The 18,908-nt window shown below is 36.8% G+C and overlaps 1 protein-coding gene across 1 annotated transcript; it reads right to left on the bottom strand.

Moving 5' to 3' along the window:
- Positions 1 to 1,203: 1,203 nt before the first annotated feature.
- On the bottom strand, positions 1,204 to 7,810 carry LOC139144505 (leucine-rich repeat protein soc-2-like). The gene is made up of 5 exons (XM_070715202.1): positions 5,956 to 7,810; positions 4,155 to 4,195; positions 2,842 to 3,147; positions 1,684 to 1,753; positions 1,204 to 1,559 (listed from the first exon to the last, which is right to left on the bottom strand). The coding sequence occupies exons 1-5, from the start codon at positions 7,409 to 7,411 to the stop codon at positions 1,204 to 1,206; spliced, it is 2,229 nt and encodes a 742-aa protein (XP_070571303.1). The 5' UTR covers positions 7,412 to 7,810.
- Between the last annotated feature and the right edge of the window lie 11,098 nt (positions 7,811 to 18,908).

Here is an 18,908-nt window from a genome sequence, read left to right as displayed (position 1 = left end):
TCGCCCCTTTTAGAACGTAAGCTTTAACCTCATTTCCATAAGTACGCACATCTTTGACGTCATCAGTTTGTGGCTATACCACTTGTAAAATGAAGCCGAAATTTCTGTAACGTCAACACTGCACAAAAATATGGCGTTCAACGGTTGAAGTCGAGAAAATAACAGTGTGATAACAAATTGAAAAAGAATTGCTATCGACCATACTCTTAACCTATATTTTCTAAGCTACGGTGTAGTGTTCTGCAGATTTTCGTTGAATTAATCAATGGCTTAAAGGACGAAGAATTACTTAGCTGTCGTTTTCAACAATATTGTTTATTAATCACACTGAGGAGGCAACGGCTATAAAGGGGAGTTATCTGTCGTGAACATATTAGAATTAATTCTCACAATGATTAGACGTATTCCAGTTATAATCGTCCGATTCCAAATGTCTCATCAACAATCGGAACCCGTTGCATCGAGTTAGTAATTATGTTCTTGGACGTTATAAGCTTGATTGATACTGAAATTGTCTTGTTTACCAACCGCCAGGCTATGTCTGGTAAAGCTCTGTTAACGTATTGGCCTCGTCTACTACAACACTAATACTATAGTAACTCATCTTATGATTTGCAATTCAGATATAACCGAGAATCTTCCATCATAGATTTAATTTCGCCAACTATTGAATAGTATACCATTCTTCGTATATCATGTGCTCCGACAAACTTGCTGCGTTGAAAAGTAAATATATGTACCTTTTAAATTATACGGATTTTAATGTATGATCGTTTCTATCCTTCACGTATTCTTCGATGAAATGTAAACTTTCCTGATCACACGATCGCAAAATAATTCGAATCGTGTTAAATTAAGCATAAGGTATGCACAAATATTTGTACGTCGCAATCATGCAGTATTGTATAATTACATATGCCGACATCTTACGCTGTGATATCCAAGTAGGATCTTTTTTCGTTGGAACATTGTACACTCTATTGAACAATGACATCTACAGAACTTTAATAATGTTGCTCAAGGCCGATCGCATTGACTCAACTGTTACATTATCTTTATTTGTAGATGTGTGTTTTCTTGAACAAGAGAAAGGACGACAAAGCAAGAAGAAATCCGCAGGAAAATGTTGACATTTTAAAATATACGTTGACATCTGTGGGGCACAGCTAGTGAAGAAATGAAAAAAAAAATTCGACAGTATTTTCACGAGTCTGTTGGACCGTCCTCGCAGTTGAAAAGGTGACTGTACTTATCTTCCGCAACTCCACAACGTTCAAGCTCACTGCAAAAGTACGGTACAGTCGCTCTGGTTCCTTTTTTCTGTTTCCATTTTACAAACATGGAGAATATTTGTTGGTTGACGGTACTGTTTTCTCTCTGAAATCTGTCATTGTCAGATTTTCGGAATCCCAGGTCGATCGACAGGTCTTTCCATCCGCTGTCTATATTTTTGGCGACCGATAACAGCTCTCTCTCCGTTATCTCTCGGTTGCGTTGTCGTTGCCTTCTTTCATATGCTTGAATTTGCAGCGAATCGTCGTTGTTATCGCCACCCATATCTGAAATGTTAAAATCAGTTTGAGGTAAATTGATGCAAAGGTTTCACGGCTGCAAGATGTTTTTGTTATCTGCTGATACCCTTCCCTTGAAAAATGTAAAGCCACATATGTTTATGTTACTAACCTTTAATTAAAACAGCGACGAAATTCATCTTGTTGCTTGGTATGTTGGATTCGATGCTACAATGTCTCACCTGCAATGAATAAACAACAAGCGTTAAGAATCTTTGACAAGTATTGCGTCCTTCCAATCAGTGAATTTAAACAAACAAATGAAGTCGTAATCCCATGACTATATATTTTCAGAAACCTCGGTGTGTTGGTAAATATATATTTCTTTTACATTAAACTTGTTTTTATACGCATCACATGATAGTCAACATGAATGACTTCTAAGCAATCGATTTTTACCCTTCTTCTGTTTCAATCGCTGCAGTGTTCTCAGACAAGATGTATGATAAAAATATGTTGCATCGACCTTTCAAAGTGTGTCTGCGATATTTGGTAGAAGTTTTAGATCGTTTCATACAAGCGATGATTTTCTGGTCGGTGATTTATCCCAATCAAAGACACATCATTCCAGGCCGTTATTGTATCAACTGTTCATGGTGAATATTTGGACCTAAAAATCTTTAACGTTTGTACAACATGATAAAGTTAATTTTTTAGAGGCTATTCGATTTTAGTCACACACGATACTTATGTGAATTATGACAACGGAATTCAAATCACGTTTTCCAATATCTTGCGTTCACATCAGATTTATTCCAATATCTTGCTTTCAAAAAAAACATACATTTTACTCTGGGTTCAAGCTCTGTTGTTTGCGGAACATTTATGAGAAGCAATACTTCTTCCGGAATCTTCAAGAAAATTGCGAAATTTATCATGATGACAGGACACTAGAACTGAGTATACCCTCAAGATAATGTTTAAAGAGCATTAAGAAAAGAAGGATGACAAATAATCATGGGCAGCAGTAAGTGATATTTGATTTGTCGGGGCGAAAACGGAAATGCCTATGATACCTATATATGCTTTGTGTGTACTAACAAGTTATTTGTATCGTGTTTTACTTTGCTATTCCCATGCCTGCTCTGTCAGATATTTTTATGGTTAGCATCCTTGATAAGAAATGATAAATATAAAATTGTAAGTGTCGTTTCGTCGTAAAATGCTGACCCTTCTATTTCTACCCATCAATGGAAGTAAAAGCGGACAAACAGTCCGAGATTGACAATTCCTTGCCTGAATATTATGATGTACATAATGTATACTCTACCTTTCTTTGGCCATCTCCAACATCCCACTTGACGCCATCTAGAGAGAACTTCATGTCAAATTTATCCAGAGGATTAGGGGTAGAACCTTCCCAAGTTACATACACCGAGCCGGCAACATGTTGTGAAAATCGTTTTAACTCTACTATATCAGACACATTTTCCAACCTTCTCAACCCGTGAATGTCTTCACGTCGCACAGTCCTGTACTTTAAGTCAAAAGCCGCGTTAATATTGCGCGAAAAAACTTCAAATGTAAATTTCTGGAACGTTAGGATAGATATTTTTCCAGTAACCTGTCTTCTTTCCTGCAACAATAAAATAGATAGATGTATAGTAGCTTATGACTGCTCAACATAAATAGAAATTTTGGGTCAGTCGATTTGTAAAATTTTATACTTCGCAGAGCTTTATCCAAATTAAGATTTAGTGATTGTAATTTTAAGTATCAAATTGGGATGGAAAGTAAGCCGACATTACATTTGAATCATAGACTTTGTCTCAGATATGATAGCAACGAAATAGATAATAAATTTCAGTTGTTATTCTCATGTAAAAAGTTCATCACTCAACGAGTATTTATTTTTCTAGGAAAGTGGAGTAGATTAATCATCTTATTCCAGTATTACTCAAAAGGAAAAGGCCCTTAAAGGGGTTATAACGTATAATTTTCTAGATCTTGCTATATTCTTGAAGCACACTGGTTTGTGCTTACCCTCTAGTAGCCTTCTCACTGTTAAAGAGTTTGTTTATATTGTGCACTTTGGGTAATTTTTTTCCTTTTGAAAGTTCAGTTTTCTACTTTTTTCAAATTTTGAACTGCACTATACCAGACTATCTGCTAGTTTGAATTGAGTATGATATAGAGCGATTAATGAATTGGTTCGTTGGAAAAAATAGCACAAATAACCAATCCGACGTTTAAATATTTTACGCAATCTTCATTACCAGGGTGGGAATGAACATCACCAGCAAAAGTAAATTTTTCTTGAATTTCATAAGGTCAGCTGAACAGAATATACTATATGGTCATTTCTGTTTGTTTCAACTCCTTAAAAGTGATCAACATCGGTAGGAGAGAGAGAGAGAGAGAGAGAGAGAGAGAGAGAGAGAGAGAGAGAGAGAGAGAGAGAGAGTCAGACAAGTATGAAAGAGTTAATGACTTTTCGACTGTACCGCATACATTGTTAATATGTGCATGTGCTATTCTTCAATAATTTATCGACCACTTTCCACCAGCTTGACTTCATTACCTGCTTTCAGGTTGAACAGCACATTGCCACACAGTGTATTTCTAAAATTTATAAATACTCACCAGAGATTTCATTATTTTTTTCTTTTGCCATTTACGGGGATCTGTTGGGAAAAATAAACATTATGCCAGGTATCTGCAATTTAACTGTATGGTGTATGAATTTTGGAACAAGTAATATTCTTGTAAATAATTAGCGTTTTTGTTTATTTTTGCTTTAGGAAGAGTTTATCGTGATTATTGTAAGTGAAGCTTATTTGTGTCACTAAAAACTGCCGAACTACACATTTCAAGAACAATATATGTATTGAGCTGTACGTACCTCGAAAGTAAAAGACCTAAGCTTTCGTTAAATGCTCCTAAATAAAAGAAGGGGCCACCATACAAAGTTTTTCAAAATTATTGTGTGCAATATTGGCATCTAGTCTGGAATTGATTTGTTTTAAAGTTCCCGCAATGTTGGACTTGGCTGGGTCAGCAGCCACGGCATTTTCCGCTTGCTAGTTGGAAATGATTTTACGTCATAGCAGTGTCCTTTTCATAAATCCATTTTGGATTTTGCTGCCACTCAAGCATAGTTGTTCGATGCCATATTTCTTCATATTTGCGAGAGTTTTGCAAAGTGATCAGTTATATTATCTTACTAATTGTTAGGTCTCTTGCAACCGCTTCACCTAGACTCAGTTGAATTCTTTTTAATTGCTTAGGTTTCACTTTGTTTCCACTATTAGGCATGGCTCGTTGATAAAAAGCTTACACAACAGAAGAAGGCAGGTAGCTGTAGCGTCATTAGAAGCAGAGCGCTTTAAACTGTTAAGTTATAACCAGTTACTATGGCTACAAGGCAACAGTCAACAACATCAACTTCATAAAGTGCTCATGGGAGTATTGTTTTCCGTCTTTCTGTTTAGACCCATACTGTTTTCTGTCCAGATCAATACGAAGCTGTATTATTTGTACATATAGTCTCCTGAGTTTATAGCAATGGCTTTTCTATCCTGAAATGTTATTATTCACGTATGTGTACAAATGGTATTTGTTCTTTCCGTTCAGTTTTACTTAAGGTAGAACGCACCTCGGAGACAGACATTTGGACTCTCAAACTTGTACAATTCTCTTCTGATATACCACATGTTGGGGTTCATTTTAAAGCTCTCGGTGAAAGAAAACTTTTCACTGGCTTAGTTTATCGAAATTCAAAAATTTTAAAATTTTTATTTTTCTCCATAGAGTTACCACAGGGATGGCGGCCATTTTGAATTTTTTAATATCGGTAAATCTTGGGTAATTTGTTTCTCTAGTACCAAAATTTGCACGGTGACCCCCTATTTTTCTTCTTGATTTTGAAAGAGAATAATTGAAAGATTCCTTGAGGAAAGTTTGAGCAAAGTTTAAGTCTTTCACTTTCGAGGTGCATACTACCTTAAGTTGTTTTATTTAAAGATGTTTTAATGAGCTTCCCAAAAGATGTATGCAACGGCAAATCTGCATATAACATTGTCACATTCGAATGGCATATGAGAACTTTAATGAAATTTTACATACCAAGCCATGGCCACACAGTGGTATTTATAGACAACATGCTGAATTTGCCCATTAGATATGTTTTGATTTTTTGGCCAGTGTCCTAAAAAGTAGGTGTGTGTACTATATGTTACTTTGATGAGTACTAAGAAGAGCGAATTTATCATTTTGTTTTTCTTCTTTTCCTACGTTATCAAGTAAATGCACTGTATGATAATATCTTTAGCCTTAGTCAAATGATGTGCCCACTTACGTGGGCGAACTTTCTCCTTTTACACTCGAATCATGTTATCAGAACAAAACCTAGAAGAAACAGGCGATCGAGTATGACTGAACTCACCTGCAGAATTTGACGCTGATTGTCGTTCTCTTGTGGTCACTGGATGCCGTTGCGCTTCATAACGTCTCATTTCTTCCAGTCCCCTTCTAAATATTTGTGGAGGAGGATTTCTCAAGTTGGTTTCATCGAGTTCCAATGTGACTAAGTTGGTAAGGCTCGTGGCAAAATTTTCTGGTAGTGCGTCTATCCCAGTATTGCTAGCAACAAACTTTTCAAGGCTGCGTAGTTTAGTAATATTATTTGGCAATGTTGTTAGTCCTCCATTGTTTGACACATTGATACTTTTCATCGAGATTGGAAAATCTACGCACATATCTGTCAGCTGGTTGCATGCAATATCTAAATGTTCTAAGGAAGCGACCTGAGATATATCACAGGGGAGTGTACTTATTTTGCATTGTTTAAGAGTAAGGCTTTTTAGGTTTGATAAACCACTTATCATATCGATGTTTTCAACATCATTTCCACTGATATCAAGATGTTTTAGTAATGCTAAATCAGGCATTTTCTGCGGGAGAGTTTTAATTCCATTACGACTGAGATCTAATTCTTGTAAGTTTGTGGCTTTTGTTATATTTGTTAGATCTGACAAACTGTTGCCGCTTAGATTTAAGTGCTCCAGGTCACGGAGTTTAGACAAATCTGGAAGGATTGAAATTAGACAGTCAGAAAGATGTAATAACTTCAAATGGTCAAGATCTTTAAGTACTGATACATCCTTGATAGGATTGTTACTCAATGATAACCTTTGTAGCCCCTTCATATTTGACATCCCACCAGGAATACTTCTGAGCCTGTTATCACTCAATATTAATTCTTCCAAATTTTCTAGCTTCGTGACGTCATCAGATAAAGACGTCAGGGCATTGTTTTTCAAGTTCAAGATTTTTAGTTTCGTCAACTTCTCCATGCCGACAGGTAATGAGGAGATATTGTTGCCGCTGAGATTTAGATGCGTCAAATTTGTTAATCTTGTAATGCTTGTATATACAACGGTAAGCTGAGTCTCCGCGGCATTCAAATCGGTCAGATTACTGACGTGACCTAAAGCATAAGGTAACCTTTTTAGATTATTTCTACTGACATTTAAAATTTTTAGGTTCTTAAAATAGCACAATTGACCTGGAAATTCGTCCAATTTGTTTTCATCTAAGTGAAATTCCTCAAGACTATCCTTAAATTGAACTTTATTGAGGTTGTACATTTCTTTTATTCTATTTTTGCCGATGTCTAGAGTTCTAAGGTTTTTCAAAGGCCACACTGCTTGGGGAGCAAACGATCGAAGGCTATTGCTTCTCAAATTAAGAGACTCCAGATTCGAAACTTTCTTAATTTCCTCCGGAATGATTGATATATCATTGAATCGCACGTCCAACACGCCGAGATTGTCATCTTCGAAAGCTTCCTGTGGTATCTCGGTCAGCTGAGAGTTTGATCGCACGAATTTGTTTGACATCTTCCTAAACTTAAAAACAATGAAGAGAAAGTTTTGTGAGTTACACGCATTCAACTCTAACGCCAAATGGTAGGTCTAGCTATTTTCAAAATTTAAAATGGTATGAAAAATGAAACCAAGTGCGATTGGAGACCTTGGCTGACCTTAACATTAGCTGTTTAACATTGTAATACCTGCATTGTTTAGACTGAGTCTCTGAAATTCCCCATGTACATAGCAGTTTCATATGTTATGGTTTTGAAAGTGTGAAATATATGGTCAAGTGTTTGCCTTCAGTGATCTAATAGCAACAAAATTTGCGATGCAGTAAGATTTTTGTTTTAACGGGTTCACATCATGAAATTGGAAGATAGATTAACACTTTTGCAAGTACTTTCCGAGCAATTCCTTGTAGAATTCATAATTTTGTTTTAAAGAAAGGAGTTACCCTATATTTTCTTAAACTTATATTTCAAAATGCTCGCCATCCCTATGTCCATCCATTCGAAAATAAGTATTTTTTTAAATATATTCTATAAAAATAAATTCATGAAACTTTTATTTACTCCTGAGCTTCAAAAAAGCCCAGTTCAAGTGGTAGAGTGGTAGTAAAAGTTTGAAAGTCCGAAAAGGCGCATGATACAGTAAAGGTGGTCGAGTAACTAGATTTGTATCCAACAATAGTTGCTATATTTTGTTAAGAAAAATTAGTAAAATGATGAGCGAAATTTTATTCATATAAGATATTCTCTTTGCTTCATATCCTGCGTAGCGGTGTATACTTACAAATTAAAGATTTGTGATAACTCCAATCAAGTTCGTAAGTCCACAGAGCTAGCTTCCCTTCCATGGTAGGATACAGCTGTCCTTAAGCCACTTAGGTAGTGCTGACGTAGACATCTTGCCATGTGTTATCTACGTCCCTCTCTTTTTATTGCACACATAGGTCATCTCATACTCTTATATACTTGTATTCTTGTTGTAGGCTCTTAAAAATACCACTTGTCATCGGATTTTGTACGTTGCTTGTCCATATGTTCACATGTTCTACATACCGGATTTGAACAGAAGATGTAATGAATTCATGCACTAATCGTGTTTGTGTGTGAAAGTATGTTACCTCAATCATACGTAATTCATTGACCATGCACTGTATACTTCCAATAATATGGCGTTTTTTATTTAAACTTTAAAAATTATGTTTTTCTATAAATTGTCAGAAGTTCATATTTCTTGACTAACAAATTTCCGCTGTCTTTTTTGCATATAGTGATGGTTATGTTGAAATTATGTAACACGTTGATGGCAAAAACATCTTCTGCATATACCTATAGGAGAAGACGTGCCATTGTGCAGACATCTGTACGTATTTTTCGTAAGTGCTATTTTAATTGATTTTCATACCTTGAACTGCGAATGCCAACTGGCTCATCTTATCAGCTCCAAATATCATTCAACAGTCTGAGGAGAAAAACAAACAAAGTTTGAACTAAATAAGTATGAATAACCTGATTCAATTGTCTTTCATATGTAGACGAATCGCCTATCATACACAGGAACATGCCTTATATTCGACTACTACTACTAGCTGTTAAGTTTAACTGTACACGAATGAAGAAGGATGCATTTCCGCCCATATATCATATTAATGATAATGCTAACTTTGCATATGTGCACTCTTAAAATCGTTATTGTCGCACTATTCTATCGATGACGTCTCCAGCGGCTCGATCACCCTTAAGACTATGACGATGAGAATGAGATGAGATGAGAATATTAGCAAGCAGCTCAAAATTGTACTTTCCAAGATGTTGCCAATGGTTGATTTTCGTACACCAGCTATGGCTAAGTGTTGCAAAATTCATATTAGGCCTACCAGAGCTGTGCTTTGAGAAAAATTAATCAGGGTGATCTGCTTGCGATATGTCATCTGAAATCCTCCGAAACGAAGGGGCGAAAGGTGATATGACTGTCACGTCCTGAATAAAAAACGGAGATTTACTCTGATGATCAAAAGCATGAGAATATTCTGAAGTACGAATGCGGCAATTCATTTGTTCATATTTGTGGTTACAAGGCAAGTTGTAATATGTGGAGTTCCAAAAATGACACTACCGTAAATTCTGATGACGCTAAACGAATTCCTAGGATACAGCTGAGAACAACATCTTAATTTAATGAGATTAACCTAAAATTGAAAAATAACATAGACCATCAACTATAATATAGGGTTATACACAAAATATGGCCCTGTATGGACGAGGGCTCAGTGAGTGACGTATTGAACCCCTGAAAATTTGCATATTACACCTAAAAGTAGAACGTCCCAGCGCGTCGCGCGTCTCCTGCGGCCTCCCCGTATTCGGGACTCCGCGTACTATACAAAATACGGAAGTTATTGGACGGTCAAACTCCCATAGGTTACGGCAGTAGGTGTATAATAACCATTATATTACCATGCCCTGTCCGTCGCATTTTGATTGGTCGAGCTGAACCACGTGACTGACCACAAATACACAGTAATGGTCTGTTTACATGCCCGTGAATATGGATAATAAGATTAACAACTCAAAGTATCGTAACTTTACAGCTCAAACGTAAATCATAATCAATCACAAAATAAAATGGAGCACTTGTAGGTCAAGTTGAGATACTTTTTTCTGAAAACATCTCCGGATTTGCCAGTTTTTTACAGCGCGCGTGACAGTGCGTCGCGTATTGCTCAGTTTCTGGGGCCAAGTTGTCGTTCGCTCCTGAAATGTTCGGACGTTTTGACGGTTTACTTGGGTTCGCTGATAATATAATGGAAATACAGATTCCGCTCTGATCATTAACGTTTATTTGTGGGCGCGGGCTCGAGGAAAGCCAAATTAACGGACTCGGCAAGCCTCGCCCTCGCCAAAGGTAGGTCTAGCTATTTTCAAAATTTAAAATGGTATAAAAATGAAACCAAGTGCGATTCGAGACCTTGCCGACCTTAACATTAGATGTTTAACATTGTAATACCTGCATTGTTTAGACTGAGTCTCTGAAATTTCCCCATGTACATAGCAGTTTCATATGTTATGGTTTTGAAAGTGTGAAATACATGGTCAAGTGTTTGCCTTCAGTGATCTAATAGCAACAAAATTTGCGATGCAGTAAGATTTTTGTTTTAACGGGTTCACATCATGAAATTGGAAGATAGATTAACACTTCTGCAAGTACTTTCCGAACATTCCTTGTAGAATTCATAATTTTGTTTTAAAGAAAGGAGTTACTCTATATTTATTAAACTTGAATTTCAAATTGCTCGCCATCCCTATGTCCATCCAATCGAAAATGAGTAAATTTTGTAAATATATTCTATAAAAATAAATTCATGAAAATTTTCTTTACTCCTGAGCTTCAAAATAAGCCCAGTTCAAGTGGTAGAGTGGTAGTAAAAGTTTGAAAGTCCGAAAAGCGCATGATACAGTAAAGGTGGTCGAGTAACTAGATTTCTATCCAACAATAGTTGCTATATTTTGTTGAGACAAATTAGTACAAGAATGAGCGAAATTTTATTCATGTAAGATATTCTCTTTGCTTCATATCCTGCGTAGCGGTGTATACTTACAAATTAAAGATTTGTGATAACTCCAATCAAGTTCGTAAGTCCACAGAGCTAGCTTCCCTTCCATGGCAGGATACAGCTGTCCTTAAACCACTTACGTAATGCTGACGTAGACATCTTGCCATGTGTTATCTACGTCACTCTCGTTTTATTGCACACATAGGTCATCGTATACTCGTTATATACTTGTATTCTTGTTGTAAGCTCTTAAAAATACCACTTGTCATCGGATTTTGTACGTTGCTTGCCCATATGGTCACATGTTCTACATACCGGATTTGAACAGAAGATGTAATGATTTCATGCACTACTCGTGTTTGTGTATGAAAGTATGTTACCTCAATTGTACGTAATTCAATGACCATGCACTGTATACTTCCAATAATATGGCGTTTTTATCTAAACTTTAAAATTATGTTTTTCTATAAATTGTCAGAAGTTCATATTTCTTGACTAACAAATTTCCGCTGTCTTTTTTGCATATAGTGATGGTTATGTTGAAATTATGTAACACGTTGATGGCAAAAACATCTTCTGCATATACCTATAGGAGAAGACGTGCCATTGTGCAGACATCTGTACGTATTTTTCGTAAGTGCTATTTTAATTGATTTTCATACCTTGAACTGCGAATGCCAACTGGCTCATCTTATCAGCTCCAAATATCATTCAACAGTCTGAGGAGAAAAACAAACAAAGTTTGAACTAAATAAGTATGAATAACCTGATTCAATTGTCTTTCATATGTAGACGAATCGCCTATCATACACAGGAACATGCCTTATATTCGACTACTACTACTAGCTGTTAAGTTTAACTGTACACGAATGAAGAAGGATGCATTTCCGCCCATATATCATATTAATGATAATGCTAACTTTGCATATGTGCACTCTTAAAATCGTTATTGATCGCACTATTCTATCGATGACGTCTCCAGCGGCTCGATCACCCTTAAGACTATGACGATGAGAATGAGATGAGATGAGAATATTAGCAAGCAGCTCAAAATTGTACTTTCCCAAGATGTTGCCAATGGTTGATTTTCGTACACCAGCTATGGCTAAGTGTTGCAAAATTCATATTAGGCCTACCAGAGCTGTGCTTTGAGAAAATTAACTAGGGTGATCTGCTAGCGATATATCATCTGAAATCCTCCGAAACGAAGGGGCGAAAGGTGATATGACTGTCACGTCCTGAATAAAAAACGGAGATTTACTCTGATGATCAAAAGCATGAGAATATTCTGAAGTACGAATGCGGCAATTCATTTGTTTATATTTTGTGGCTACAAGGCAAGCTGTAATATGTGGAGTTCCAAAATGACACTACCGTAAATTCTGATGACGTTAACCGGATTCCTAGGATAGAGCTGAGAACAACAGCTTAATTTAATCAGATTAACCTAAAATTGAAAAATAACATGGACCATCAACTATAATATAGGGTTATACACAAATATGGCCCTGTATGGACGAGGGCTCAGTGAGTGACGTATTGAACCCCTGAAATTTGCATATTACACCTAAAAGTAGAACGTCCCAGCGCGTCGCGCGTCTCCTGCGGCCTCCCCGTATTCGGGACTCCGCGTACTATACAAAATACGGAAAGTTATTGGACGGTCAAACTCCCATAGGTTACGGCAGTAGGTGTATAATAACCATTATATTACCATGCCCTGTCCGTCGCATTTTGATTGGTCGAGCTGAACCACGTGACTGACCACAAATACACAGTAATGGTCTGTTTACATGCCCGTGAATATGAATAATAAGATTAACAACTCAAAGTATCGTAACTTTACAGCTCAAACGTAAATCATAATCAATCACAAAATAAAATGGAGCACTTGTAGGTCAAGTTGAGATACTTTTTTCTGAAAACATCTCCAGATTTGCCAATTTTTTACAGCGCGCGTGACAGTGCGTCGCGTATTGCTCAGTTTCTGGGGCCCAGTTGTCGTTCGCTCCTGAAATGTTCGGACGTTTTGACGGTTTACTTGGGTTCGCTGATAATATAATGGAAATAACAGACTCCGCTCTGATCATTAACGTTTATTTGTGGGCGCGGGCTCGAGGAAAGCCAAATTAACGGACTCGGCAAGCCTCGCCCGTTAATTTTTGGCTTTCCTCTCGCCCTTGCCCACAAATAAACGTTAATGGTCAGCGTGTCCCCCCTTATTTCTATATAAATACAAAAAGTGTTAGAAAGTAACAATTTTGGTATTACAGATTACAACCTTCTCTTATTCCAATGTAAGCGAAACTCAGAAAAAGAAACTTTAAATGTCTTGACAATTATCTAAAGGAGAACCATGATATTTTGACGGACAGTATCGCACAACTTATAAATTGTGGACGGGTGTCAGCGAAAATACAAAAAATTTGCACTCCACAATATGTACTCTGCCTCGCCTCGTTAATTATGTCGTGCCACGGCCCCTCTATCACATAGAGGGACAGTGGTCGTGCAAAGTTTGTTTTCGTCTATAGGGGCCGGGAAGGGCACAGTTTAGCTGATACATCGACCATCGACAACGATAGATTTAGAGTGTACTACAAATAACCTTAATGACAGCCCGTTCCTTGAAGTTGACCGTTTTCACGAGTTGCAAGCACAATGCCTTTGTAGGTGCGCATTGCGTGTTCTCTTTTTGCAGGGATCAAATAGATGTTTGCTAAGCTTTGTCTCGAGTGGTGTGTCATACAAATTCCCTGGAGTCAGGTGACAGTAGAAATGACATGTATATACACATAAACAGTGAACGTTAAGGAGAACCATTGTAAAGTGTTGCCCGGGTCACCGGAATTGTGACAACACTCCTGAGTGCCAGACTTTCAATTGTTAAGTTTGTTGTCATCAAAAATAATAATGTAATGGATATACACACGGTCCCTCTATTTTTCCTAGGGCTACCATTGTTAAATTTAAAAATGCCTCTTTCACGAACGCATGGCGCACGTTTCACGTACAAGTAGTGGCTTATGAAACTCTGTAATGAAAGGGCGTCCCTTTGATATAAATTATACTTACCTTTGATCAGATCCCCTGCTTTGTACTCATACGAAGCACGTGTTATTACTTTGCAGGACCAGCATAGGGTAATTAGCTATGCTACTAGACACAAACTATGTTCACTATGAGTAAAACAGCCAATGACTTACTGAACGAGTATCGTCCATAACATGCTGGGACGTCAGACGGATTTCAACGTGTAACCTGAAGAGCAATTACAGTTTTTCACCTGAGGTGAACTTTCCTGGGGCTAACAAAGGCATGTGATTGGCGCGTTGCTATTGGAGATTGTTTCTTTGTCCGTCGCAAATAATCGAGATACTTATACGGCCTGAATGCGAACAATCACTCCCGGTCGGCATTGTCATGTAGAAGAATGGGACTTTACGATCTCATTCAAGGCAACCTAAATCCATATTAAACGAGGTTCAGATGTAACTTCTTCAATGCCCTCACTGAATGTGTGTCGACTTAATGGTGAACAAACTGAATCGCACTTTCTTTGTGTAGGCCCTATTGTCAAAAAATTGAAATGTGATTATGCGAACAATGCTCAAAAGAATTCAGTCTACGGGCGTTTCTGTCCATGTCGGCAATAGCGATTTTGTCTGCTCTGTATATTCTCCCGGAAACCAAGTGACGGAAGTTATTTCCAGGGATGACGATCACTTTTCCCTTTGACAAAGGCATTTTTTCCTGTATTTCCGTCGCCAGAAAGCATTAACTTCTTGTAACGCTTTTGCCCGTGGAAAGAAAACTGCATAGTTCTCTAAAAGAAGAATTATAACTCGTCGATGCAGCATGTCAAAAGCAACGTTTAAATAATGTTCAACGTTAACAAACAACTATACAAACAACTACCAAAATAACAAAAGCCGTCTGGTGTAAGCGACGTTTAGGGACGCAAGAGCTCATTTGAATATTCTTTCATCGACTATCTTCTGTGGAAATGCTTTAAGTGTATTTATCTCACGGTTAATATGAATGGGAATATTTGATTACAACAGCAAATTATCGGAAAATTGATTTCACAGAACTATTTATGACTACTTCAGTCTTTTAACATTATTTTTTAATGATTGTAACAAGATATAATCTGTGAAACAGACAGACGAGGGCGAACGCCATCGATGGATGAATACAGACAACAACGGGCGCGCAGCAATCTCGTTTGGACGGTCTTAGAAGCACTGCATCGCTCAAAAACTTTGGCGTCGATCCTTACAGTCATCGGATATATTTTTAAGGATAAGAGTAACCATGCAAAAGACTACACTTTCAAAACAACAGAATATATAAATTATGTATTGATTGTATTTTCCCAAGCTGTGGAGAACACTGGTAGCCATCATTATATCATTTTACAGATTGCTTTTTTCATTTGACATTTGCAGTGTACAAGTGTGTGATAGGTTGTGTTCTACACAAGCGTTGAGGAGTTTATGTAACGTAACAAAGGATGTGAAGGACAAAAAATAAGTAAATATATAAATAAATTAAAATCATTTTCAGGTGCATCAACTGGTACGAAATTACCATAAACATTCCTTATAGATTATGTGAATCTACGTGGTAAATTTACCCATATACGGCATCATGGCATTTTAATTATTGTCTTCAACGTAAAAAGTGAACGAAGTTACATTCTCCTTGTACGGCTCAAGTTGTCCTTATTTAGTGAAACGGGATACACGCTGTTTTGATAAAACATAACAGTGAATCTGCGGAAAGAAATGCACGAGAAGACAACAAGATAGGAGAGCGATAAAACTTGCAACGCAAACAAATGGTAGGCAATATATCACAAACATACACATACACACACAAACACACACACACACAAATATCATCGAAAACAAAAACATCGATGAAAAAGTAGTGGTTATTGAATTTACAGATTTACAGAAATTCCCGTGGCTTTGTTTCTGTTGCTAATCACAGTTATACAAACCAGGAAACCGAGTAAAGGTTTTTCATATCTATTCTACTATGAAGTCTAAATCATTTCATTGAATATCTAGAACATTATTAATGGCGCTATTCATCGTTAACGTGAACACTACTTTTAATGTTTTGAATTTCTGCCAACAACCGTTCACTTGTTGCCAAAGCATTACATAATACGGATATAACTGGTGACGAGGGGTACTGATTTCACTGGCGATGAAGAATAGTCTGAGTTTACTGTGGTTAGACAGTGAGGTATAGATAGGTCAATGTTCTTTCAGCATTTAAAAAAAAATAACGAATGTGTCAGGATTTGTGGGTTACTGAAGTTGTCAATATTTACTGACCGATCAAAGTTGTCAGAAAGAGAGAAGCAGTGAAATACATACGAACATGTGCTTTTTTATTCCGGATAGCCTTAAGGTAATTTAGGGAATATTACTGCAATTTTAAAAGAACCCTAACTGATATAAATGTAAAGAAGATGGCGAGCAATTACAAAGAGGGAGAATGTTAAAATACGCATTCAAAATGGAAGCAATTTCTTTTCTTTGAATTGGCGAAAACTTCAAATGCACACACCCTCTGATCCTAGTTCGTGAAAAATTGTTTTCGAATCAATCTTCATTTTTTCACTATGCTGTTTCGACCTCTATGTTTTGACCTCTATCTATGGTGACACTTGTGCTAAAATATTGCTTAAGGTAGTGCACGCCTCTAATATTGAAATTAATTTAAAAATTCAAGACCATTCCGATTTCCTTACGAAATCATGAATGCAATCAGAGTTCACCGTGTAAAATTTGGTACAAGAAAAACTAATCATACAAATATTACCGACACTTGAAATTAGAAGTGTCTGCAATCATTGTTTAAATCTACGTAAAAAAATGAATTTTCGATTTTTAAAAATGTAAGACGGTGAAATCCTTTTTTATCCAAGCGTTTCAAAGAGAGCCCATGGCTTCTTATGAATTCAACGTCAATCAACATTCAGTGATACTCATTGTTTACGATTGCAATGCAATTGTAGTTTCTCAGAGTGAGTTTAACTTACTACTGTGTAAACTTTCTCGCAAAAAGATAGCGAAATGTTCTGTACTGCCAATGATGCCAATCAAAGTATCTCTTTCACCATTTGTACGTATGACCTACAACACCAATCGCTTTATCGCCATCAATGTCTTTGTAATTCGTCAACTATCAATCGCTGGAAATCACTGCTGTCTGCCTTTCCACGGACTACGTAGGAATATGTAGGGGATAAGGGAATATGTGCAAAGCTGTGAGCAAAATTGACTATATTTTCAATTACAAGAAGCCAGAGTAGCAGGTGCGGACGACCTACACAAAAAGACTCAGGCTATAAGAACATCGAAGTTGTTATCTGATAAGGTGTTAACACTTTGAGCGCCGAATTCAATTTTTGTCACCTTTATAAAATATACTCTAGTAATTTTTTTTTCAGATATTATCCAAAATTTTGATAAAAAGTGTAGCATCGGTTTGGTCCAAAACTATCCAAACAATTACAGAAAACTTTTACAAAAACTGGTAAATGTTTACAGAAATTTTGGCGGGAAAAATTACGGCACTCAAGGATTAAGAATATCTAGCAGTCGGGGCTTAGTTACATTGTAGAACCACTAAAAGCTTGAAAGCCATATGTGATGTGTGGGAAAGCTATTACAAGGTTAAAAGCAGTAAATGACCAGACAAATGTCAATTTCCTATCACATTTTTGCAGGACAGTAATTTTAACAAAAGTTTTTACATTCATACTGTCACCAGTTGCAGAAATATCAAAGTTACCGAAAGCATTGACTTTACACTGACGCAGTAAGCCTAACTAGGCTAATTAAATTAGATCAATTCTAAATAGTTCGATATCCTTAATTCTTTCCATTTGTACCTGGATGTATTTCAAAAGATAAACTATCTAAGGAAAGTAAGGTAGTTTGAATGCACGCAGTTTTCGTGTATTGTAAGATATAAGATGTAAAGGCGGCAGCTACCTGGGATGACTCTTTGAGTTGTCAAATTTTATCATATACCTACTCACATATTCGTGTAAAGCTATGGGAAAACATGATCAGAACATGATAAGAGTGCACAGAAGTGATGACGTGTCCGTCGTTCACTCAAGGCTGAAGACTCATAATAGATAGCGCAATATCAGTCAATTCAATAGGTTTGCATTTGGAAATGCAAGAAAACATCCTTGCAATATTGTCGTTTTCTTGAAACTTTCATAAAGACTTTGAATGAGAAGTCAATTTGGAAATTGTATTCAAAAAGTGGTGTCATAGCGCTAGATATTAAGATAAAATGATGAGATTAGCCCTCTCTATACAAAAATACCTGAAAAATGCTGACCAAGCAGCTTTTCTTCATGCTTTTGATATATCATCGTGGAGCTTCATAAACTGGTAAGCCGTATTCAGTTTTCCTCATGCAACCTAACAGTCATTTATAAATGAATTTTGTCGAACTCTACATTGCAGGAAATAGCAATATTTCCGTCTTTTACGCTCTCCTTACAGTGAAAACTGCATATAAAAAGTCATAGGGTATGGCATATATCTCTCAGGTGTACACAAAAATCATGATAGAATATCACTCTTTATTAATGTTTTTTGCCTACTCACTGTACCCTACACAGCATATGAGAATAAAAAAATAAGAAAATGACGACATTCCTTTAAAGGTATACAGTCACCTGTAATCTAAATATGCCCATATATGGTCAAAGGGGCGTTCTTTGGTATTCAAAATGCCCATATGAGGGCGCTGTTTTTAAAAAGCGGCCACCGCTTAAAACCTGTGATTGGGTAGATTTTATCTCTCCATGGTAACTGTGGCAAAATTGAAACAGATGACAGTATACCTTCAACGTTTAATGCTTGTTTTGCTGAAACAAAAAATGACGAGAATAGGAGCCCGTTCATCGTAGAAAAAGGG

This window comes from Ptychodera flava, chromosome 11 (assembly GCF_041260155.1).
Source record: "Ptychodera flava strain L36383 chromosome 11, AS_Pfla_20210202, whole genome shotgun sequence".
NCBI lineage: Eukaryota > Metazoa > Hemichordata > Enteropneusta > Ptychoderidae > Ptychodera > Ptychodera flava.
Note: the sequence above shows the minus strand (reverse complement) of the source record. Positions and strands in the feature narration are given on the sequence as shown.

What these genes read in the sequence shown, in the direction of transcription:
- LOC139144505 (XM_070715202.1), bottom strand. Translation starts at nt 7,411, where the DNA reads ATGTCAAACAAATTCGTGCGATCAAACTCTCAGCTGACCGAGATACCA. An exon ending in AAAAAATAATGAAATCTCTG is followed by an intron (nt 3,148 to 4,154) that starts GTGAGTATTTAT and finishes TTATTGTTGCAG; the next exon opens with GAAAGAAGACAGGTTACTGG. An exon ending in TTGGAGATGGCCAAAGAAAG is followed by an intron (nt 1,754 to 2,841) that starts GTAGAGTATACA and finishes TATTCATTGCAG; the next exon opens with GTGAGACATTGTAGCATCGA.